Source organism: Meleagris gallopavo, chromosome 6, assembly GCF_905368555.1.
Source record: "Meleagris gallopavo chromosome 6, MGAL_WU_HG_1.1, whole genome shotgun sequence".
Lineage (NCBI taxonomy): Eukaryota > Metazoa > Chordata > Aves > Galliformes > Phasianidae > Meleagris > Meleagris gallopavo.
This window is the reverse complement of record NC_139409.1, coordinates 47,569,868-47,596,394: the sequence shown is the minus strand read 5'-3', so window position 1 is coordinate 47,596,394 and position 26,527 is coordinate 47,569,868. Positions and strand designations below refer to the sequence as shown.

The following is a 26,527-nucleotide window of genomic DNA, read 5'->3' as shown; positions in this document are numbered from 1 at the left end:
ATAATGAATCTGCATTCTTATCTGAAAGCAAAACTAAGAAAGAAAGAGGATTAAATTATAGAAGGAAACCTGTGCACGCAAGGTGCTGAGAGCCTAGTATTGCTCTGATCGGATACAACCCTGCTCCCTCCTCTCCTGGGGTTTCCAGGGCAGGAGCTGCGCATTTCAGAGCTGCTGCTGGCTGTAAGCCCTGCTGTAATTACTTGCACCTTCAGTTACCCCCATCAAGCCACCTGAGCAACAGCCAAATGCCACAAGCACTTTGTGCAATGCTGGAGACCATGGGGTGAAGACACACAGATCTATACAATAATAAAACTACAGGCAAAAAATCTCATGACAGAGCAGCTTTCCATGCCCCTCTCAGTCAACAGCACTGCTATTGAATAAGGTGACTGATGCTCAGCTCAGTTTCCAAGCTGCCTGCCTTTACACCCACTTCTGACAAGAAGGCCATGCTGCCGTCACGACGACAGATTCTGGGCACAAAATGTCAGTGGCTGTGGTCCTGACCTTCCCAGTGACATCTGCTCCACACAGGCTGCTGCTCTGCGCCAGCTCTGCAATGTCACATACCTATTTATAGTTTGTATCACGCACCTCTTGGCACGCCTGCGGCCGAGGCCTGGGATGCTGGCGTGGGATCAGTGCAGCCTGGGATCTCCTGACTGCCCTTATGATCTTCAGGATGCCACTTTACCTCCCCCATACCTCCAGCTCTCTTCCTAAAGCCAAAGAGAGTCAACGCGTTTGCCTTCCTCCAGACCTTTCCTTTGCTTGTTTTACATCTCTGTATAAACTTGAACTGTATTTTCTAGAATTTGCTGGAAGGGTTCTGAGGTTCAGCATTTTTCTGTGGGCCCTCCCTCCTCTCCTCCCTGGAAGCAGAGGAGCTCCCCCAGAGGACAGCCAACCCCCCCAGCCAGCTTTCCTTTCCTCATACCCAAAGAAGACTCCCTCTGCTCAGTATGGAGCTTCTTGCAGCTGTGTTTAGGAGCAGAAGACTACTAATAAGTGTTTCTACCCTGTTTTAAGATACTCCCACAATATTTGGGACCAGACAAATCATATTCATTGTATGCTGACCACTTGGCCAGAAGGATCCTCGTCTTCTGCCACATGACAAGCCTATAGCTTCATTGCTTCACTGTGATAAAAATCGGTTCAGAGAGGAAATCATTCAGTCCAGGAACAGCATATCCACAGATGGCAGCGCTCCTCTTCCACTGACTCAGGTAGTCTGAGCCTGTATTAGTTCTGTGCATGTATATTTATGTTGTGGAAAGATAGAGTGGATATAAAAAGAACTACTTCATATGAAAAAAAGCCGCCTGCCTGCTTTGTCCGTGATGTGGTCATTTGTCATCCACTAGATATTACATCCTGCCCAAGGAAAAATGTCACAAATATGGGAAATTTTCAGGCCAAATGCTTGATGTGCTTGGATAGAGAGAGAGTGTGAAAATAAACCATATGATTCCATTAAACACACACACACACCACATTATAAAAGATGGTGAAAAATTATCAAAAATTATCATGAATCCATCATCTCAGTAACGTTCCATTACTGTGCCCTGAGAGCATACCCACAGGAACTGGCTGCATCTTTCTTTTGCCATTTCCCAGCAGAAGCAGTAGGATAGAGGTTCAATGAGATACAGTGGTATTCTGACCAAGACTTACAAGGAAAAGTTGTTTTTTTTTTCCTTCTTTGTTTGGTGATTAGGGTTTTTAGAAGTCTCATAAGATTTATCTGTCAACTAATTTTAATGATTACATGTTTCTGGGGGAAAATGAAAAGCCATTACTTCTGCAAGTGAGCATGCTCAAATTCTGCGTTAATGAAAAAAGTACCGATACGTCTTTGTAAATATTTGCTATATCTGATGATTACAGCATTAGCATCATTTATATATCCATGAAATAAATCATAAGTAAAACCCCACGAGTCTCATTTGCAGTCTGAAATGGATAACTAGAATAAGTCTGACAATAAAATAAAAAGCAAATGATACCAGGTAGAAAAAAGCCACACAGCTGGGAATTAGAAATTATAGTGCCACAAACTGTGTAAATCAGATAAAATGTAACACATTTAAATAGATTAATGGTTGTTGGTTTTTTTTCTTTGTTTTTGTTTTGTTTTGTTTTTACTTCACTAAAGCCAACAGATTTGGGTCACATTGATATTTACAGTTGGGGGAAAAAAAGCCAGTAGGGAAGACAAGCTGCACAGTAGAAGTCTACAGCATGTGTGCCTCTGCTCATGCCTGGGGCCTGGTGGGTTCACTACTTAGAAATGTGCTGGGGAGGACTTTGTCATGCATCATACTGGCATATACAGCTCATCCACTACGTGTAAACTCTTCTGGTAGAGATGATGACAATCAGTGACTGAGTTCTATGTGGCAGTTTTATTTGCAGTGTTTTGCACTCCCCAAACCACATCTCTAAAATCTGTTTCTATCAAAAAGCTGGAGTAGCCATAAGGCAGTGCCTCATAGATAATCAGTACAACATAAAGTGTCTGGGACTAAATTCTCAACCAATGTAAAACAGCTAAGCTCCACTGGAGTTTACTGAGATACTTTGTTCATTTATAGAAGCAAGGATCTGGAACATCACACCAATTTCTTCTTGTTTGACTGAAGCTACTCACACTCAGTTCTGTCAACTACCTTCAAATATTTTGATTAAGGTTTTTGTAAGTGCAGAGGAGTGGATGGGCGAGGGAGCCGAGTAAATTATGGATTGTCATTTGGTTTCTGCCAACTTAAATCTGGTTTGGTTCACATGGAGGAGGTTGTTTTGATGATTTCCTAACAGCCCTTCATAAGCCTTAGAAAATAACCATTCAGTTTTTCACTCCTGATTCTTTTTCATCGAGGCAGGGTTTGTGCTGGAGGGTGAGAACCCATATACCGTATTTCATGTCTAAACATATAAAAGCAGGACTGCATGGGAATGCCAAGTGGCACCGCACTTTTATTTTGGTGTTGCCCAGGCAAATCATGTCCAATCATGCTCACCAAGTGAACCCCAGAAAAACAATGGTGTATTTCACTCATAGCTACTCTGCAATCAAGATGCATTCGATGTGCAAACATGCCATGGTTATCAATATTTACATACACGCATGCTGCTGGTATGTGAGTGATCTATGCAGTAATACTTGAGGTTTAACAAAAGAGCCCCCACGTGTAACTCCACAATCACTCACCAGTGTTTGTGCAGGTTAAGTGCACAACTGTAACTGAAAGTGCAGAGCATCTTCTTATTTGATGGCTTGAATGACACCATTATCAGTACTGAGATCCTCCTTGTTAAGTGTCTGTTAAGAGGCCCTAATAGGGAAAATCCTTGAGCTTTATTCCTCTGCTATGGAAAGAGCTAAGAAGAGATGTATTTCAACAGACATTATTATAAAGGAGGTAAAGCCTACACACCAGCTTGTAAGTGAGAGTAAGTTTCCTCCACTGATTACAGCAGGTCTGCCACGTCAGTGCCGCTGAGTCAGAGCCCCAGATTAATTCCAGAAATGCTCTGTGCAACAGCCAGCAGCAAGGAGGAAGGTCACAGCCAAGGTTACTGTGTCACTCCTTCAGGACAGTGCTCTTGAATAAACCATGAGGATCATTTGTAGCTCACCATCTCACCTCACCATCTACGCTTCTTTCTGTTCACCTCCAGCCCGCTTGGCTGAGGTGTGGGGAGGGAAGTCATTCATCAATAGGAATGGAAAGCTGAATTATTCAGCCAGCTGAGTTGCATCAGAAGCAAAAGTGAGGTGTAGCTTTTGTACCTGCAACCTTTGCTAATGTAACCCAGCAGTGAAACAAACAGAAAACCATCTCTCTCTGCACCCTTAAGAGATTGCTCTGCACATCCTGTCAAAGGTGCCAAAGGGTAGAAACTCGCTCTGCTGCTTTCCAAAGCAGACATAAATCTCTGTGTGGGAGAAGGCTCGTAAAATGAGGCAGCCCAGTCTGAGAGAGAAAGAAGGAGATGGAAGCAATACAGATGAAGAAAACTGCCCTCATTGGAACACTTTCTTGGAGACTGTCCCACAAAAATGTCGTGCACAAGGGATCAGACAGCTTTCCCCCAGCCCTCCTCTGACACAAAGACCTTTCCAAAGCTGCAGCCAGGGAAATTCATGCTAACATTACCTACAGCTCTTTCCACCCAACTTCACCCTCACATTGCCAGGATCCAAATGAGACCACCTGAATGAAAGACTTTCTACCCATCAAAAATCACGCTTGTTTTTTATGGCACCAGCTACTGCATTTTTGCATAAATATTTCTTTCTAAAACATTTACTTCAGGTCTTAAGCTTTCTAAGACTTGTATTTTGGGGATTTTCTCCCACAAGCAAATGCTAATCCATGTCTTTCTCAGGAATCTTTCTTGTAACCCCATTACTGAGGATGCTGGGGCTGACAGCCTGTTTTTCTGAAAGTTCCAGCAAGACGTATGAGTTCATAATCACTGATAATATCAAATGCCTATGAACATTTACCTTGCAAAGAATTATTCATATATGCTGAACGATTTCATATAAGATGTGATCTTTAACAAATCAAAAACTGCTGATCAATAACTACTAATACGAAGGGCTCAGAGTTGCACCAGGCAGCAAGCTATTCGTTAGTAACGTGATAATCAATATAAGTAAGACAGATTTACTTCTCCAACATCAGAAAGGAGAAGTTTAAACACAACACTTCTCTATTCCAAAATGAAGAGACACAAGAAGTAAATTACCACCTTCTGTGGTTATTTTAATAGAAAACAAAAGGTTAGAAGTTCAACAAGGATGGTACATTTAGACATGCTAAAATTGAAGAGAATAACAAAATCCCAACAGAAGCTGTAAGTTGACTAGTAATCAGGACTTGTGCACTACATTCTTGAGTCCTAACTAACCTATGGCATGAACGTGGTAAAACCAAGGATCTCTCTGGTAGAGTTGTCCCTTTGTCTTCAAGATGACACGCCACCATCAGTATCTCCTAAAGACTGTTCTGGAGTTTGCTTTCAAACAGCTCAGGTAGGATTTATGGTGGCCTCTGAGGCTCCTACGAGAACAGTGCTGTGATCCCAACTGTAGAGCCTTGTATTGCTCACATCAGTATTTACTCTATTGCTCAGCAAGAAAAGCAATTTAAGAAAAAAAGTTCATTGATATCCAAATATTTAGATGACATACTCAGTTGATATTGATCTTTAGGGTCTGGCAATTAACCAAAAACAAGTTTGAGGACAGAAGAGTGAAACACAAACCTCATGGCTTTCAGCTCTATGCCTTATTTACCTGGATCACACAGTTCTCCAGAAAATGCAGTAGTCTAATGGACAAAAAAAGCATGAAAATAAACAGTGTTCATTTTTCAACTATCTTCTGTGTGAATGATTCCTATAGAGGGGGAAGAGATGAGAAGATAATTTTCAATAATACTAAAAAGGAAAAAGCCTATTTAGCATTTTTTAATGCCAGCCTCATTACAGAATCTCAGAGCTTGGCATCTTCACAAACAAGCTTTAGGAGTGTGTGAGCTTTGTCCTGTGCATCCAATATTGGCAAAGATTTATAGCACAGATAAGAAAATATTATGCAAAGCAAGCCCAATTGTTATGAGACTCAATCTTTTCTTCGCAAAACAATCCTGCAGTTAAAGCAAAAAGTAAATGCCAATGTATCTTTTCAAAGCAGTATATTCAATTATAACTTTAAGTGCTATTCATCAAAGAGTTAGTTGCTTTTTTACTGTGCCCAAAGGAAGTTGCAATTCAAGTACATTAAGCAATGGACCTTTTGATAATGCAGTGAATTGATAGCACTGCAACTTCACTGTAGCTGGAATGCTTATTAAATAATACCTGTGGAAGTTCCTATCATCAAGAAGTAAGTAAAAGTAAGGTAGAAGTAAAAGGTATTCACAGAAATTAAGTGCTGTAGTCTAAACAGAGCTTAAATTTTCTTTCTCATAACACTGTCTAGGACAAATAAATTCAATTTTTATGGCATTCAAGCTTTTAAAATGTCTATTGTCATGAAATATAATCCAGAAAAGCTGGAAAGATGGCTTTTTAGGATGCAACTTTACTGCTAATTCATCAAGAAAGGACCAGCACATGTTAGTAAACATCATGGTTCTGGCACTGTCCATCCATGATTTTAATTGGTATCTCCAGGCACTGCTACATTAACAGCAAACAGCAGCTCTAAGAATACTGAAAAACAGTCTGAATTTGGAAATCTTGGCTATCAGTTTAAAAGGACATTTCGGCCTAAATCTCAGGGCAGATTTATTTTTCCACAGCAAATTGGCATTTTTTTGAAAATGAATTATTTAGCCCCAAATTCGGTTTTCGAGATTAAAACACAAAATTGAACTAGCTCTACCTTCACATTGCTATCAATAACAAAGGAAGAATGTTAACTGTAGGAGACAACTGAAATCTCTACAAAAGTTGTAAGACTGAAAGATGCATCTACAAGCCAGTGTTGAAAACATGGAGGCAACTAAAAACTCTATCAGTGGTCATTCTCAAAATGTACAAACTTCACAACTGAAGGAAGGGAGGGAGGGAGGGAAGAAGGGAGGAAGGAAGGAAAGAAAAGGAAGGAAGAGAGGGAGGGAGGGAAGGAGGAAGGAAGAGAAAAAGGAAGAGAAGAAGGAAGAAGAGGCTAACTTAGGCAGATCTATTTTCGATGCAAATGGTTATTTCCATTTGAGGATTGCATGGCCTCTTTATTAGTCATGCATCTAAAAAGTGGGAAAGTCAAAAGCAATATAGAAGCACTAAGATTTTCTATAAATACAAAAAAATAACGTTGTGCAGATCTGTGTGATATTAACTCACAGAGATGCTAATTACTAAAGTAATGCTGGGCCATTTGATAAAAATATCTTTTCTAAGTATCACCTTTAATCACCTAATTAATCCAGAGCATAAGTACTTTATTATGTGAGAACACATAACCTTTTCCTTTTGACATGAGCGAAGTCTTCACTCAGCAAATTTCCTCTTCTACTGCACCAGAATTGCCTCTCTTCAGTTGCCACAACGAAAAATAAGATTTGCCATTCTAACATCGGTCAATGTCCAAATCTATCCAAAATTCCTCTTGAAGGAAGTCAACATGAATAAAACTTCACTAATGGATATTCAGGCCATAAAACAGTATTCTTTAGTCTATGTATAAAAATATATCTCTCTCCAGTTAAGATGCAAAAATCTGAAGAAGAATGAGATTTTGATGTGTCTCCACATTTCATGTTGCTGAGCATTAATATGGAAATATAGCATCTGTATACACAGCAAGCTCACTGAATGGCCTGAAAACTGCATAGTCAATCATTTCTGTTATTCTTTTTTCCCACTTTTCCTCAGCCAGTCTCATTCGTTAATCCAACTGTGGCATTGCAGGACAAGATGGACAGACTTTAGAACATCAGCTGTAAATAGCCTTGAGCACAACGGATTGCAATCTGGATGTTGAGCACTGAGCTTCAGTCAATCCTAAAATGAGTCATGTACATGTTTTGCAAAGCTGATGTGAGCTAATTTATTTCTCTTTACTTTTTTCTCCCAACATTCTCATATCACCTCTCCACAAAATCTATGGAAGTTAAAACAAAAAACAACAAAAAAAAAACCTATATGGTCCAGTAAACACTTTATATGCCTTTTAAAAACTTTTATCTTTTGAAACGCTGAAAAGGTAACTTATTTAAATTTTAGCATTTGAGGAAAAATCAGTCTTAGCCTAACAAGATCCCAAGAGTGAAAGTGTGAAAATTGTACCTACAGATCTGTGTCCCACGTCATTCCCTACAAGCAAATACTGAGTTTAATTCATAACAATCCATCTCTAGTTTTCAGATGAAGACAACAGAATGACTTTGGTTCATAGGTGACAACTGAGGTTCTCATAGAGTTGCAAAGCTGAAAATCTCAGACCAATCCTCTCAACCATGCAACTTTCTCTAGGCAGTTTAATTTATATGGATTCCCTAAAACATGTGGACAGTTAGGGAATTAAAAAACAGTGTTTGGAGGTAAGGAATCCACGTCCCTCACAGCAGGCTAAATTTTTTTCCCAGTCAGCTACTCCAGCTTACATCTGTTATCATACACTACATGTCAAACCTGTTCTCAGAACCATCAGCACAGAAGGACGTGACAGACTCAAGTGGGTGAAATGAATAAGGAGTGACATTTGGAACATTAATAACGCTAGCTGGAGAGATTAATCATGGACTCCGACCCCTGCTACTCTACTCAGTGACTGTTTCCATGCCTAGAAGTGGAACTAATGCTATTGCAACTCTGATAGTCAGAGGAAGAGCTGCAGAATCATAGAGATATATACCTGAAGGCTTGTTTGCCTAAAGGCTTCCTCATTTTCTGTCACATTTTGATTCAGTAAGATACTCCACTCCTCCCTCCAGGCTCTCTCTGATATTATATGTACCTTTAATACTGTAGTTACCTTTGGTAATCTCTCCAGACTAGTACAATACAATATCACTTAAAGACTTGGATTCTAGTTTAGTAGTCACCTCTCTGCAACTCATTGGGTCTGTTTGTCAGATAAAGTTACTTCATCTGAAAATTCCAAAGCAGGAACTTAATAGAACATCTGCCTACTCATCATCCCTTCACTGTACAAAATTCATCTTTATAAGCCTCCCTTCAAAACCAGTGTAATCTGATTATAAGCATCTAATGACATTTTATCCCCCAAATAGGTTGAACAATACCCTTTTTCTTCCCCAAGTCTGGGCCATGACGAAATTCAGACTGGAAAGAATGAGTCTATAACAAAATTAAAAATCAAAACCCTAAGAAGTCAATTCATATTTTATTAAAAGGCAGGGATGAGGTTCTGCCATTCTGTTGTGGACGTACAATACCCCACTCAGTGTGAAGCCCTGTTTATAGCATCAGGACTTCCCAAGGACTAAGGCACCATGTAGCCTGAGTCAGGGCAACTGAGTCTGACTGAAACTGAAAAATGCATTAGGAATGTAGCAAGTTATTCCTGCAGCCATTTTCTGGAAAGTGTGACTAACTTACGAATTTCTCAACGTTCTGTAATGTAATCCCATCGTCTGAAATTAATTCATCTGAAATGTCTAGAAATTTGCTGTGCTTCAGAAAAAATGAGTTAAACATTCAGATGCACGCACTTTTCCTTTGCGTCTTGCCTTCTTTTTCTTTCCTGCATTTCTGTTTGCTTTCCACTCATTTCCTCCTTCTGCCATGCAATATTAGCTAGTGAGTTACATTCAACTGCTACCTTCTTTCTGAAAAGTTTTCACGAGAAAAGTTTGCAGGTGCTACAATTAAGTCAAACCAGTACAGGATCACTTCTGATTTTCAACAAGCTGCCAGCTTTTTTTCTCATCACTTTTTCCCCCCCCCTTTCTCCAATTAACAAAAGACAAATATTTGTTTGATTAATATGGAGAAATACATTTCACTTTGGAATTCATGCATGTGTTTTCTAAAAATCACTCTGCTGAATCAAATTCACATCCGAATGACAATGAGCAATTGCATAGTTACTGAAGAGTTCATTTTCTGTAGCCGTTCTGTATATTAAAAACAAAGTCTTTTACTATAAGAGATTTAAAAGAAAAAAAAAATTAGAAATATATTCTGGAAAAAAAAAAAAGGTACAGAATATTAATGGAGTCTCCATCATCATCTTAAAGGATCTTTACATGGAATCTCCAGGGTGGATTTCTCACATTGCAGTTCTGGATGCCTTAATGTAAAACTAACATTGTTACAATAAAGTATTGCTGTTCCTCATTCACTCCTCAACAAACTTGGCTTTCTCACCGCACTTTCAGTCACAGATTTATGCACACTGGACTGCTGAACTACTTATCTGTCTGTCTCATTTGGCACATCTTGCCTTTCAAATAGGATCGTATCTTCAAACTGGCAGAACTGCTCATAAAGCGAATTGCAGAGCACATCAGTAAGATGAAGGGCAGAGCTTATAGCCTTCTGAAAACATTTATTATATATGAATTAACTGCAACTGTTTTCATTCTGGGCAGATGTGGCTAGCAGCACTGGGAAACCTAATTAACTATTTGCTTTACTGATACTGGCTTACAAATGCACTTGACAGGGCACAGTTATTTACCACATTCAAAGAATTGCCTCATTACTTTCTTGCCCTCTGGTTGTTATGCTACAGGAAAGAGATAACACCTGCTCTGTCAAACTGGATGTTTCAAGAAGACCGAAGTACCCACTCTGATTTATCTTCTCTTTAAATAAAACGGTCTTCATCTCTGTAATCTTTCCTCACACTGAAGGCTCATCGTTTTCATCAACAGGCTGTGGAATCCTCTTGCGTTTGCTCTATCTTCCATCACTGAAAGTTACCAAGATAATGTAATATCCACAGGGCAGAAGTCTCATCATTTCCCAATGAGCTGTTCAATCTCTTGAATATTACCTCCCCTTCTTTTGTTTTCTGTCTATCTTTACAGGCTGAGCAGAGCTTGTCCTTCCAGGAATTCTTTCCCCATGCTAGAGGGGTAATTTGAAACCAGGATCCAGCATAATGCCAGAATGAAGGCTAAGAAACAATTTTTCTGACTGGTATTTGAATAGTCACGTACGTGGAACTGGAGCTCATGTTCTTACAGTTTTCTTGTTCAGTCCTAATTGCAACCTATGGGAGGAGCGGTGGGAGTCCCAGGGAAGGATGGAAAGCAGTAGTTTGTTTGAGAACCAGAGTTTAGCCTGCTTATTTCCTTCTCTTCAAAGTCAGAGGAACAGCCTCATGTCAAAAAACTAAGAAAAATGCTGTCACCCTGCCTCTGCCTGGCCCCATCACACTCCATGCCCACACACACGCAGTGACTGACCGTATGTGAATTATCAGACTGTGGAGTCGTTCAAATGTGACCACCGTTTCCCACAACAAGCTCCTGAAATAAAGAAAATCCATCAGCTCTTTTCACCGTGCTTTTCTGTAGGGCAAAAAAAAACAAAAAAACAAAACAAAAAAAAAAAAAAAAAGCCAGAAATCTTGGCTGCTGTTAGGCAGGCTGGAATGGTTGTATTTTTTAAGATACAACAAATAACTCTCAAGGACTTGACTGCAAGCTTTTAAATATCCTTCTGCATTTGGATTTAAAAAAAAAAAAAAAAAGTATTTTAAGCACTCTGTGAAGTTTCATTGAAGGTTTGACCATTCACTCTTAACATTTTAAAAATCCCTCTTTAAAATCTAAAGGAAGTTTACTTTTTTCTTTTCATAAATAATACCTTCTACAGATTTATTCCTGAGTGGAATGAGTTCAGTATTTTAAGTGAGTAAACACTTTTTCATAATCCGAGAAGTGCCAAACAACAAAATATTTCCCCTCAAATTTATTTCTGTTGCATAACATTGGGACTAAGTGAAAAACATCCAGAGAGACTTATTTGTATGACATTTTACTAGACTACCAGTAGATGGAGGAGATTTACATATGCATAGGTATATATATATTTGCTTACCAGATAAGACTAATCAAATACTTTTAATTATTAAAAATAAATAAAAAACCAAGGGAAAAGTGATCTATCAAATTTAACAAAGTGTTTAGCTAATGTTCAGAGGTACATCAAACTTATATCAATATTGAATTTCAGGTCATTTTAAGAAGCTTCAACGGAGCAGCAAACCTGCTGCTGATTATCCCCAAACTAACAAAAAAGATGATTGGAATGTTAAACATAACAAACAAAGCCAAGGATAAATATGAGTTTAGGCAAGGTCATACTAACTAAAATGCAACACTTCCTTGCAAATGTATTTTTCCAGAAAGGGCAACTTCCTTTCTGCAAGGTCTGTAGCTTATTATTCTCTATGATGATTCACACTGCACAATAACATTCCTATTTGAAAAACAGAACCAGTATAATTTTAAAACAAGTACATATTTCCATCCAGGACACTGTAAGTTCAAGTAGACGAGCTGTTTGAACCTTTGAAGATCTATACAGTTGCTTTGTCTGATAATCTACTCGGTTTTCCTTTTCCATTACTGCTGTACCCTTTTGATAGGATACCAATATCACACCACTGGATCCTTATAAGACTCTCTCCGCAGCCTGTGGTGTATGGTCAGTCCTTGCTGAAGTCAAAAAGCAGGTAATAATAACAACAATAGTAATAATGGAACTATTCAGCTGCGCTGGCAAAGTTTCAAAACTCAGGTTCCCAAATAGTATAGCTTGGGAAGCAGTGATAAGATCCAGGCAGCAAACAGATGCTAAACAAATGTCTCAGGAATGGCAACATGAAGTGACAATTCAAGCTAACTTGAGATTATTTTATCTCTCTGTACTGTGAAAAATAATACGTCACTGCTGTTATTAGTAAGTGACAGAATGAGGTGCTGTGGTCTCCCATGCAAGAATAAGTAGTTCAGAGAAAACAAATTTCTTGCATTAGACACATTATTTGCATGGGTTTCTTCCATTTCTTACCAAGGATAGTGTTAATCAGCTAGAGGTTTTGAGTATTCACCAAGCTGAATCCATAGCAGGAAAAAAAAACAAAAACAACAGGCCATGTGCTGTCTGCAAATCAAGCTTTAGTGTGGTTTAGAAACGCTCAGCGTGAAAGAAGACTGTTAGCTCATTCCAAGGACAAGATGGAAAACAGCCTTACGGTATCTTCAGTCACAACCATAGTTTCACCGAAGACTAAATAAATAATGAGAACATTTCTAAGAAGGTTTCCTGGAAGATTTCTCACACTTGCTGTGCAAGGAAGCTACCAGGAGATAACTCTGTGTGGACCCAGTTCCAGTTTAGTCCCACAGCTACATTTAGACCTCATACATTACCACTGCACACTTCCCCCTAGCAGCTCTGCTTCAAAGACACCCACTTTTAAGAGAGAATCACTTCTAGCTGGAAGAGCGTTCAAACAACAGTCACTCATTTGCTTGGTCATTCTTTCACTTTGTGAGACTGGTGGTTAAAGTTGCCGAAGAGGTGTCCTTGGAGATGGAAGGTTCTTGCCTTTCCCAATAATATATTTTTGCCACTATTTCCTCACATTAACTTAGAAGAGCCCTATGTAAAAAACAGACCATAGCACTAAAGGTAAGTTGGAATAAAATCGTCTTTAAAAACAAAATGAATATATAAGTATATGTATATATATATAAGTATGTATATATTTAAAGTTAAAATACTTTAAACCTTTGAAGCAGGCAGAACACATCACATCTCCATGTGTTAGCAAGCCAAGATTACTTCTGTGTTTCTTCTTGCATTGCAAAGTCCTCTATAAAGACTTTTAAACATACCCACACAGATGTCTCCACAGCCTGGTTGGTCGGCAAAACACAATTTTTGGCTGTTTTTCAGCCTGAATTTACACAGTGACATTGGTGACAGTCAGTCACCTACACATCCCTACGTTTGAAGTGCCCTCAGGATTCAAGGCAATAAGTTGGTAATGCAAGGCTTAGAGAAGACCCCCACGCTTCTGAAGGCAGAGGTTATGAGGCTTTGTGAAACAACATGGGATGCCTACATGTCAAAAACTCTATCAAGTCCTCTGTCTGAGGACTGTGTCAGATTAATTGGTGGAGATGGGAGATTTGCTTCCAGACCCTTTGGATTTGATGCACCTAACACATGTGACGCCTGTTCTTCTCACCAAGTAATAAGCTCTCTACTTCTCAGTGAGCCCAACTCCAATTTAGTTTCACAAAAAAAACTAGCAACCTGCATTATTCAAGAGAAATACTCATGGGGTAGGGAAACACGGCTGAACTGAAACACAGATTATTAAATTCTTACTACACAGTTATGCCTGTTCAAGTGCTTTCTTCCTCAAAATGTTTGTTAGACATCTTATTTCCAGAAGAGTCACGCCTAACAGTATAACTAAACTAACTTCATTGATGTCTTTCCTCTTTCTTTTAAGACAAATTTAGTGGGAACTGAAAGACTCAAAAACGCAGACGTCATTTTTTAGTGTATTGAAAATACATAATTTCTAAATTTTTAAATTTCTTTCCAATCAGAAATATTAAATTGTTGTGTTTCTCATTGAGTTCATGCTTTCCTTTACATTCTATACCTGTTCCTCTAATTGGGATCCTTCTACAGAAAGAAACCTATCATATGCTCGTAAAGCATGATGTTTTGGGGAACAAGTTTGCAATTCTGACAAAGATTTGCTGTACCTGTGTGCATATGATGCTTTGAAGGAAGATGCTATCCTAATTACATCCTTTCAAACAACACCTCACCAAAGAAATGTGAATTTGCTCTTATTACAGCAGAACAGGTTTCCAAGAATGGACAGTTACATATATGCAGACATCTGAAGGAGCGTCAGAGAATGCTAGTCATTCTTTCCCATTTCCTTTAACACATGCAACTTCACCAGTTACAAGTCCCCCATCCACTCTCAATATATGGAAATCCAGATGTTACTCATTGCAATGTAAAGCTACAGAGACTGGAGACATTTTTTTCCACCTATTTCAGTTGCAACCACTGTGTGCAGGTCTACAGACACTGTGAAAGGCTTCTCAGACCTACCCATGTTTCCATCACTGGATTAATAAGGAGCAACTCACAACTGTCCAGCTCCACATGGCAGAAGAGTGCACTTTTTCCAGTGATGTGACCAAATACCTGCAGGTTCCAGACACCACTGAGATTCTGCACCACCTTCTGTCATTTTTCAACTGTCCTGCATCAGCTGCAAACCACTTGGGCCCCATCTCCAAGTCTGACTGCTGCACAACTCTTTTATGAATGTTTTACTAACGTTTGAGCACTAAAGTATAATAAAGCTGCAATTCAGAAATATCTTTATTCTTTATACTACAATATATAATATATACCATATATATGTGTGTTATATAATAACTATTATATATTTACATCTTCTAAGTGAAGGTTAGAGGATAAATGATGATGAAGCGAATGCAACTTTAATCATACTTTCCTTCCAAAATGTTTCAGTTCTAAATTCAGATTAGGGCAGTGTTAAGGCTGTGCTGAATATAGGGCTGAATACTGCTCTATCTAGAGATAAAAAGATGAGAGCTGATGCTGATTGGCATTGGTCTGACATTGTTTTTCAAGGCATGGCGTTGGCCTGCTCATAAGATCGTGCAGACAGAATAATTGGGGTGCTGCACTCTCAGTATTCAGCCCATCCAGCTGAGAACAGGAGTGAAATGAAACTGTACTGAACACATGGGTTGGGAGTGCTTGTTACAAAAGCCCTGAGAAAAATGGGAGAGCCTCTCTGCCATCACCAAACTTCAAGTTTGATCCCAAAACCTTCAAGTATTTGAAGATTTCCATCACAAAAAAATGCTCTGCTTGAATCTGTTGTGCTGTCAGTTAATTCACACCTCACTTTAAAAAGAGGACAGCCACATTTATTCTACATATCCTCTCAGCTCCACACTGACATTTACAGTTTTCAGGTGTTTAACAAGAGTTAGCTTCCTTCCAGGCGCTGATGCTGAATGATTTCCAGTGCTGTGAATGCTGAGGACAGTGTCCTTCAGGCTTTGAAGGATAAGGCTCACACCTTTGGAAGCTGTAGCACTTGTCAGCCTTCCTATCGCTCACCTTGGTAAGCGTTAGGACAGGACAGGGAAAAAATTAATCTGATCCAGCCTTTAGAATTTTCTGTTCATCAAAGGTCAGCATTTCTGGAGGTAGTAATGGAGATGCTGATTAGTGGTAACTGCTGTCACTTCAGTCCTTGGTATCTTGAAGCTCTGTCAATAAACATATTGGTGCTCAAGTTCTTTGTGCCTCATCAGCATTAAAATTGATGCTGCAGTATGAATCCAAGCAGGTAATTGTCTCCGTTGTTTTATTAGTGCAGAAACTCACAGAAGATGTGTTTGTCATCACAATCTGAAAACATTCACCGTATCACCGGGGGGAAAAGAATACATATCACTGAAATCTGTAAGAAAGCTGAATCATTTCTATAGCTTAGTCAGTCTAAAGAGCAATTAACAAGCTGCTGCTTTTCAGAGAATAAACATTATAAGAAGGCATTGATTTTCTTTCCAAAACAAATCTGCTGGTGGCAAAAGATGCTGGACTGACAATAGTTTAGGAGACCCTACTCATTTATCTGTATGCAACATGGTCAGCATTATAATGCACATTTTTATTTCATTGCCATGTTGTAGCCATTTACCACATGAAGACATACCAGCAGAAGTAGGACAGCAGCTTAGCCTCTGTGTCTGCTCATTCCTTGAGCATTTAACATGTTTCGTGTTTGTAGGGGCTTAACCAGCTTCTCCAATGCCAACCATTTATTTCACAAAATCACATAAATCACAAAACCATTGCTGATCTGGGCCATGGATTCCACTCACTCCTGCAGCAGGTAGGGGACAAGTATTTCTGTCCTGAATGCAAGGCAAAACTGGCTAAGTTCTTAGTGTACAATCACTAAGTACTGCCAGAATTTGTGTCATTAGGTATGTTATTAGATTACTAGGGAAAAAAAAATTCAATGTGGATCAGCATCTCTCACTTTTTCTTTCTTTCTTTTACTTGTTTTACTGGTGTTTTGTTGTTGTTGTTGTTATTGTTGTTTTCTACGTGCATTCTGCTGTGAATTTTCCCAGGAAGAACAAGCAAGAACCACTTTCATCCTATGTATTCATTACTATTAACATCTCTGACCATGAAAAGCAACACCATGAGATAGATGTAGAACAGCTTTGTTTCACAGAGCAGCAAGTCTACTGAAAGCTTTCTGCACTGCATGAAGCATCTCTTCTGACACCAAACTTAAAGGAACAGACTTTTATTTTTGTCCCCTTTTAAAACAGGTGATCCTAATCAATAAAGTAGTAAAAAAAAAAAATACCCTGAAAACATGTTTTATGTAAATATTAGTTTAAAAAGTGTTCCAAAGGTATGTAGCTTTATTACATGCACTGCTAAATGTGAATGTGTTGCAAAGGAGCACAGAAATAAGACATTTGTACAAGTTAAGACCAATGATCTGAGAAATAAATCATGATCTAACTACACCACTTCTATTCTGTTCAGACAACAGGTTTTTTTTTTTATATCTTAAGGTAAAGTTGTAGCTAGGTGAGAGGAAGTGTAGGTTTAAGTAGCTTATGAATCTGTAAGATTATTAGGAGTAAGCAGCTATATGGAAAAAAGCACAAACCCAAAAGGATTTCTGACCAGGCACTGGAAATCCAGACTTCCAAAGTCCTGCCCTTACATTTTGTTGAAAAACAAACGAACAACAACAAAAACCCAAACAACAACAAAAACGTGCCTCTCTACTACAACTGAGGAAAGGAAAAAAAAAAAGTTTGGAAATGGTCATCATGCACAACTTTATTCCTGAGAGCTTGAGATCAAGATCAGTCTCAAACTGGGTGCATCTAACATGCGTATTCTACATATACATGTCCATCTATCCGTACAGCCAAGCACATTAGCACCTCCAAGTGTAGTCAAACAACAAATCCGCAATGAAAACAGCTCAAATATTTTTACGAAGCCTTTGAGAAGCATCGTATGTGCAGGTAAGTGCAGAACTGGATGTTTCTACTAGAAAACCTCCACACCAGGAGAATAATTGTTCCTCTGCAAAATTAGTCTAGCATCATCATCCACAGCAGTATGAGATTAATTCACATGGAAAAATACACATTCTGAAGCAGGGTCTACATCTCTTCTGACTCATCAGCAAATGGATAGGATTGGTGGAAGGAGATGCAGCAGCCATAAACGACAGAGAATTGCTCCTTAATCTTCTCTGTGGTGCTGCTCTATACACACTTTGACTCAGTTTACAAGTTAGGGAGCGGAGCAAATAACATATAATAAGTACATTAATGTCTGATTCTTTTTCAAACTAATGCATGCACAAAGGAAGACCAAGTCCTTTGCTACTACTTAAGGCTTATTTCCCATTGTTTGTATTAACACTTGGAAGCCAGCCCGTCAAAATACATTACTGGGTATGTTCCCCTGTGCCTGCAGAGATGGCACGACGCAGCAGGGAGCTGCCAATGTTTTCACAATAGGCTCTTGGAGATGTTTTCACCTTAATGTGTGATAAGTACTTTGGTCCAGAGGGAGTGTTATATCCACCTAAATAAGGCATACAAATCTGGATGACTTCTTCACCTATCGTATAGTAGAATACTATACGTCAGTTATAATCTCAAAACAGGCAGGGCAACAGGCAAGCAAAATGCATTTGAGGGGGAAAATCATTCATAAATCTTGGATAATCCACTGAGAATTTGCTAATGCAAACACAGAGCTTAATCAGTAGAAATCAGAAAGGAAGACTCTCTGGTGTGGCAATGAGGAAAGAGGGTTTATGGCTTTCCTATATTTGATACAATGATAAAACTTCTTAGTAGTTCCAGTGTAATCCACATTAAAAGTGAGAAATTTCTCCGGAGAAAAAGTCACGCTGCTAGGAGATGGCTGATTTTCTCCTGGGACAAATTATCTCACCAAAGATGCCTCATCTACTGCGTTTGATAGCTTTAACAAACTGCCTTAGGATTCCCTCTTTCTTTGTCATTTGCAAGGGAGATACGTGTCTAGTAAGTGAGAGATACTTATGCAGGACTTTTGCTCTCCCACAAAAGAATTCCCCCATACAAGCTCACTCCTACACCAACTGCCAAAATAATGTCAGTCATTAGCAAGTTGTTTCTTTCTCTCTCACTTTCCCCCACCTGCCACCAATGTTGCCTTTTGGTCTGACCACTAAATTGAAGAAAGAGATTAAAACAATTCTTTACTGATTTAAATTGAATTTGAGACACAGCTAAGGCAAAGGGTCCTGAACTAGTCATGGAAACACTGCAACTTAGGATAATTTAAGCAACCACCTTTTGCAACTACCTAGAATATATGGAAATCTAAAACTGCCTCAGAGTTGCTACAGCTCATGTATTATAATTGCTTGATGGGAAAATCAATTACCTATGCATTACTTAAAGCACTGGCTCAGAAGGGTCAACTTTTTAGCAGCTGCTGGGATTACTGATTTGACCAGATAAAATTTAGCATTCAGAAAAAAGAAAAAAAAAAAGAAAAAAAAAAAAAAAAAGATGCCTGTGTATATTGTTTTGTTTCTTCCTTCCATACTTTGGTATTTCTTAGAATCATAGAATGGCCTGGGTTGAAAAAGACCATCTAGTTCATCCAGTTCCAACCCCCTGCTATGTGCAGGTCACCAACCAGCAGACTAGGCTGCCCAGAACCACATCCAGCCTGGTCTTGAATGCCTCCAGGGATGGGGCATTCACAACCTCCTTGGGCAACCTGTTCCAATGATTCTTGCCTAGGAACTCATGGATATTCAACTGAAGGGCAAAGTGCAACAGCTGAGATGCAGCAAGTGGTAGTGAATTCCCAAATGTTAGCGTTTCCCACTTGTTTCTTGAGCTCTCCCTTAGGAAAAAAAAAAAAAAGGTTTAAGAGAGACAAAACTATTGCAGGTAGTGTGTGTTAGTGGAAGATCAGAGTCATACAGAGATTCAAGACTAATGTTTTTCTTATTTATGCAGTGAATTTAAAAAAAATTGCACAGTTAGGAAAGAAGGATGAGGAAGAACAAAGGAATTGGAAATGGCTGTTAAGGAAAAGAAAGAGAGGAGAGAAATGTTTTAACACTTGTGTTAACAACTGCTTTCAAGAAATAGAACATCTGCACTAGCATCTGAAAAAAAACAGTTCTGGTTTTATGGCATAAATACAAAGGAAAGGACAAAAAGAGATATTGTATAGAGCAGCCTCTGCCTTTGCTAACAGTTATGCCAAGCTCCATCAAAAGAAGGCCCTTTCTGAGCAGCACCGTTTTCATCCAGATCTTGGGAAAAGTCTGTTTAGCCATAGAAGAATTGCATGATCCTAGCTTCCTCTCACTTATGCTACCAACATGAACACCAAAGTTAATGTCTTTTTCACTAAGGAGGTTAAACTGGTTTCCATGCATCAAATCTGAGTAATTCACTTCCAGAGGACAAATAAAATAAAACAAAATAAAATAAAATATCAACTGTATTTGATGGAAAGATCACGTGTAATAAACAATAATATAGGGCTTAGCCGAATTCTTCATTATGTTTTATTATCCTTTTTATACAAATTACAGGAAAAGAACTTTCTCTTACATCCCCTCACCATATTCTAATCTAATTATTTGAATGTGCTTCAGTAAAGTAGCTGAGATCAGCTAAAACTGAAATGTACACTTACTGGTAGCAGTGTACTGGAAAGCAGAATAACATTCCATGCCAGTAAAGAATGAAACTGCAAAACCCCAAATTAAAAAGCAAATCACTTCAACGTAGCTAAAAATAAGTCAGTGTAAAGAGTTCTGGGTATCACTGAAAGCCAAATTAACCCAATGGGAAGGTGTCAGGAGCCTAGGCTTATTTTCTCCCATGAGGCTTTCCAAATTCATGCGTGCACTATCTTGTTTGGCTCCAACTGGTAGAAATAGAAGTGCCAAGGCAACAAAAGGCTGTAGTGCATCTTATCTGTCTCACCTATTTTTAGACTGTTAATCACCTGGGTGCCTCACTAGTGAAAAACCTATTCTCTAGCAGATTGTTTTTGTGTTGGTGTTTTTTTGTTTTTTGTTTTTTTTTTCCAAAACAAAGCCTAGAAAAGGAGAAGAAACAAGACTGCTTCCGTTCCGTGTATTTCCCCAGGGCTTGATGAGGAAAACTTGTCAGGAACTAAGAATTTTAAAAAAGAAAGCATCTATACTTTTCAAAGTCATTTCACACCAATTTTACTCTACCAAAAAGGGAACAAATGTTGCAAAATCAGGGATTACAAATAACTTCCCCTAAAATGTTATAGATATTCTGGTTTCCCTTCATCTATGGAAGAGTAATACGAATGCATTTTCAGGATCCAGCAAAAAACATGATCTAAAACCCTGAAGCATTCTGTACAGTCTCTGTAAAACCTGAAGCTAGATGATACCAGTTACGAAAATCAGTTTCATATATGGATAGAGAACCAGTGCAAAAGCAGATGTGTGTTATCAGCTCTGCTGAAATGATAACGAAGTCTGTGACCTAAGCATGAACACTTTTAGGAAAAACCTTGACACAGCTTTTTTATTGTGAAGGACACTTGGCATCACAGCACTTCAGCAGCATGAGCTACACTTGCCATGTTCAAATCTGGCAGAACCCATTCCTTATCATGCAACATGAGTTACTGTTAAAATCAATTCTATACAACCAATAATTTTTGGATGTATAATAAATCAGCTGGAAAAACTGTGCTTGCTATCTTAAATATTTTAATAGTCATTAATCATTAAAATCTTGCATTTATTGATAATTTTTCAACACCGTAATATGAGATATGGCATAAAATAGATATTGATAAAATAATAGCAACATAAAACAGTAAGAAACATTTCATCACTAGTCGTTTTTCAGAATTATTTTGAAATTGCTCTTATTCTGGATAAAGAAGTCCCATTACTCTTGTCAAGAATCCAAAATTTATATCTTCCTCTATCACCACATTAAGCCATCATATTAAGAAACAGCTGTTACATTTTGTGTAGAAAAACTCAGCAAGATTTCAAGAGCAAGAAAAAAATGTGCGTGTCTGTATGGAGTCCAATCTCAATGCACCTTCCAGTTCTCGTAAGAGGGAAATGGGAGAAGGTAAAAAAGAGGGAGAATATGTAAAAATGAGGGTCATTTTTAAGGTTTTCTTCTTACACAAAGTTCTAGGAGAAAAAAAGCTGGAATTTTCTTCCCTGCTCAACATGACGTTTCTCTGCACACAGCCAAATATTAGCTTCCTCCATGAACTAAAGCCCAACCAGCACTTAGCTTTTTTATTCACAGCTGTGTAATGCTGCCACAATGACTGCACTTAAACTACATTAAAAGATCATTCAGATTGCAAAGTCAAGCACCCGGAATGCTAGGAAATATCAAATTAAGGTTGGCAATGACACTTCAAATTGGCCGTTCTTGTGCAAATTAATTACAAGCTTTACTTAAATATCATTTTCAATTTTTTTTCCCAATGCACCTATGATTCTGCACTGCACTTAATAAACAACATTCAATAAGTCAGTACCTTTTTTGGTGGAATTCAATATTCATTAAATTTAACAGAACTAGTTCCACTTGTAATATTACTTATTATTAATAAGTTAGTCTCGGTTTGCAAACTGCCCAGCAGCAATGAACTGAAAAATTAACACCAGCTTCCCTGAAATGGAGAGTTTCATGAAGTCCTGCTGAAGTAACAGCAGTGAGCTGAGGAGATCTCAGTAGCCAAAAGAATTTGCACTTCACAGAGAATTTTGACATATTTGGTTGTACATTTGCATGTGCATGCTACTGATTAAGCCATCAACCTTTAATGCATCCTATATATATATAGTATTGGAGACAATCCAGCAATAAAGAAAAACTAAGCTAAGCAGTATTATAATTACTTGTAAGGCTTAAGGAATTAGGGGAATTTTTATTATTTGTAATTAAGATAACCTTGCAAGGTCAATAGATAAGCTGCGAAAATTAAGTGGTGTCAGAATTAAGTACTATATGACTAAATATATTGTCAAATTGAGTGAGATGCTGAATGCCAAATTTTAACCAAGGACACGCTGATGTCCCAAAGCATTGGGAACAGGAAGAGACAATCTCCAGAGGTCTTCCCCAGTCTACATTATTTGATGGTTCCCTATCGATAGCACTGACAACAGTCTCCCTATATAATGCCCTTACTGTGACAACGAGCTTTCAGAGAGCACCAATGCTTCCTTTTCTTTAGTCTGTTCTAGGAGCATTAAAGGACAAGACTGACACTAGTGCAGTTTTCTGCAAATGGTAAAGCTGTAGGATTTGTCCCTGAGTAAATGCTTTACCTACAGACTACCAAGAATTGCAAGGCTAGCAGTTTACCAGCATTGTGAAGTAATCCAAAACAGACAGTGGATTATTTTCCTCCGAAGTGAAGTGTCCTGAAGACACTTGTCTGCTAAAGCTACACACTAGCATATATATCACTTAAAAAAAAAAACCACCCTTTTTTTAAAGAAGGGTGTTCACATTGACATTCTTTCCCCTGAGTGTATTAACTAAATGCCAGAGCAAACTGGAACTGAGAAGCACGGGCACAGTGGAGAAAGAAAAGGAAAATGTGGGAAAAAGATGGCAAAGAACAGTTTATGTGTTTACTGCCTGATTGCATGAAGAAGAAACAGCAAAATCCCTCTGAAAATTAGGGAATTTTCATGGTCCAACTGTGTGCTTTGTATCACAAACTGACCTTTTTTCATGATGACATAATCTTGTTTCTAAAGACATCACATTAGTGTTTTGGAAGGCCTTTTAAAATGCTTCTCTCAGTGTCACAGCCATATTTCAAAAGCACTTTGGTTACCTTTTTCTATTCTTATATTTCATATATGGCATTAGTAGGTAGTTAGAGGAAAAAAAATACATTCATTCATGAGGGATGGATAAAATATTGGGAGTCTTCACTTAGTTTTTATATAAAATGAGTTAACTTTACGAGAAGCGTCTGCATCTTAAAAAAAAATAAAATTGTGCAATTAATCAACATGTAGCTAAACCAAAACACAACAGACACAGTTCTGTGTTACTGGCTGAGTACACATGCATTAGTGCAAATTACTGGGGGTTGGAACTAGATGGTATTTGAAGTCCCTTCCAACTCAAGCTATTCTATGATCATAATGGCAAAAAAATAAAATAAAATAAAATAAAATAAAATAAAATAAAATAAAATAAAATAAAATAAAATAAAATAAAATAAAATAAAATAAAAAGTATGTCTTCTAACACAGGATCATTCGTTTGACAAATCTTGAGAAGATATATAGGACCTGAGTGAGTCCTTAGAAGTGCTAAACTGACTGCACTGGCTGAACTTGAAGTCACAGAATCATAAAATCATTTGATTGGAAGGGATTCTTAAAGGTCATCTAGTTCAACTCTCCTGCAATGAACCAGCATGCCTACAGCTCAGAGCCCCATCCAGCCTGACCTTGAAAGTCTCCAGGGACAGGGCAGCCACCACCTCTCTGGGTAACCTGTCCCATCACTTCACCCTTATTGTAAAAAACTTTTTTCTTATACCCAATCTAAATCTCTCCCCTCTTATACATAGATCTCTCTAAAACTAATGATCCTATTTATTTCCATATATACAAATACAACAGCTGCAAAGAGCACAATAACACTACTGGACAGAGCAAATTCTCAGCTCTCTTTTTCAACAGTCATCCCCATTAGCTATGCATTTTTTGCCAGCAAATCTGTATCTTTCCAATTTAGAAACAAGGATGATGTGGAGAGCCATGTCAAAGGCCTCACTGAAATCCAGATAGATGGCACCACTATCTCTTCCCTTCTCTGATGCAAGTACACCATCACAGAGCACCACACAGTTGGTCAGACAGGACCAGCTTTTGGTGGAGCGATGCTAGATGTTCCATATCACCTCCCTCTTTTCCATGTGCCTTAGCATAGCTTCCAGGAGGATCCGTTCCATCATCTTCCGCAGCACAGAGGTCAGGTGGACAGGTCAGTAGTTCTCCGGGTCATCCTTTCTACCTATCTTAAAAATTGGTGTTACACTGCCTTTTTTCCAGTCATCAGGGACTTCACCTGATCACCGTGACTTTTTAAATATCACTGAGAGTGGCTTGGTGACAACATCACCCAATTCCCTCAGACTCTGGGGGTCCCATAGACTTATGAACATTCCTTAATAGGAACCTGATCTTTGCTTACGGCAGGAAGGACATTGCTTCCCCACTCCCCACCTTCTGACCCACCTGCTTTGAGGGGTGTGTGAAGAGCAGTTGACAGTGAAGACTGAGGCAAAAAAGTTGTTGAGTACCTCAGCCTTTTCCTTGTCTGTTGTTATCAGCCTGCCTGTACCTCTCTGTAGGACGTACACCCTCTTATGGGACTTTCCTTTTCTTATTGATATACCTGCAGAAGCCTTTTTTGCCCTCCTTCTTGCCCTCTTGACAAGTTCAGTTCCAGCTGGGCTTTGGCCTTCCTCATCCCATCCCTACTCAGCCTAGCAATATCCCTAGACTCCTTCCAGGATACCTGTCCCTGCTTACACTGCCTGTGCATTTCCTGCTTTCTGGTTTGACCAACAGGTCCCAGTTCAGCCATGCCAGCCTCTTGCCTTCCTTTCCTGACTTCCTACACCTGGGGATGGAGAGCTTTAGTGGATTAAGGAAAGCTTCCTTGAAGATCCGCCAGCTCTGTTCCTCAAAGACTCACTTGTCTTTGAGGACAGTTTTTCACAAGATTTTGTTGACTAACCCCCTGAAGACCCAGAAGTTGGCTTTCCTAAAATTTAGTGTCCTAGTTTCACTATTTGTCTGTTGCATATTCTTTAGGATTGTCAATTCCACCATTGCATAATCATTACAGAACAGGCAGCCTCCAATCCTGATGTCACCAATCAGTTCATTTGCACTGGTGAGTAACAGGTCCAATACTGCATGCCCTTTGGTGGGGCTCTCTATTACTTTGCGCAATAATTTCTCCTCCATGCATTCCAGGAGCCTCCTGGATTGCCTACAGATGGCTGAACTGCTTTTCCAGCAGATAACTTCATCAGAGGAGATGAAGCTAACCTAAGAAGGGATTGCAAAGGTCTACGTGAGAGGTTCATTTCTTGCTCATCCCTCAGTGAACAGAAGGCAGTGGGCACCTCCCACAGGCATCCCACAGCTCGGTGCTTTTGGGTTGCTGGGAGTCTCAGCAGTCACACAGAACACGACCGAGGTTACAGGTGCTCCAGAAAAAGCAGCAGCAATGCAGGACCGAGGAGTTCATGAAAGCTTCTGCTTTCTGTCTACTCTCCCTCTTGCTGACACCGTCTCCAAGCTACCATTGCCTGAGCTACCCACTCATCACTTACCCAAGGTGAGTGAGATAGAAGAATGATAGATGACCTGAGTTCTCATTAAATATCTTGCTTCTCCAACACTACTGTGATTAATCACTATCACAGTTCAGTGGTTCAGCTGCAATTACTAGGTGGAGAGTAATGAAATTAGGGTTGTCTAGACAGCTGTGAAACTTCCAACTTTATGAGGAAAATTGTATCAATATATTATTGTTACAAAAGCATTTAAGTCAACTCAATTAGGAGAATGATCAACGCAGAAGTCAGCATCTGTTATTTCCAATTACAATTTTAGTGTGGTTCAGACTTCATTTGGGCTCTTTCTCACAACTTCTCTTGCACAACTTCCTTCTCAACAAGGAACTCAGGGAAAACTGTTTCTTTACACTGCAGGGTATGGAAGAGCATTCCTCTTGCATAGTCAAGTACTGTTTAATACCACTTTTGCATTATTATGTGATTACTGACAACGTTCCACAAAGAGAAATGAAGAAGATGCAAGTTTATGTGTATTTCTGGAATTACCATCTCA

General features: G+C 38.9%; 1 protein-coding gene across 13 annotated transcripts in view; it reads right to left on the bottom strand.

Annotated features, from left to right (window-relative positions):
* Positions 1-26,527, bottom strand: part of PDE1C (phosphodiesterase 1C) — a 343,427-nt gene that overhangs the window by 131,545 nt on the left and 185,355 nt on the right. For 6 of the 13 annotated variants that reach the window (XM_085226619.1, XM_085226623.1, XM_085226624.1 and 3 more), the window contains one exon: positions 10,911-10,973. The exons of the other annotated variants lie outside the window; for them this stretch is intronic. In XM_085226619.1, the coding sequence (XP_085082745.1) occupies positions 10,911-10,973 (63 nt within the window). The remainder of the gene's footprint in view (positions 1-10,910; positions 10,974-26,527) is intronic. 13 annotated transcript variants of the gene reach the window in all.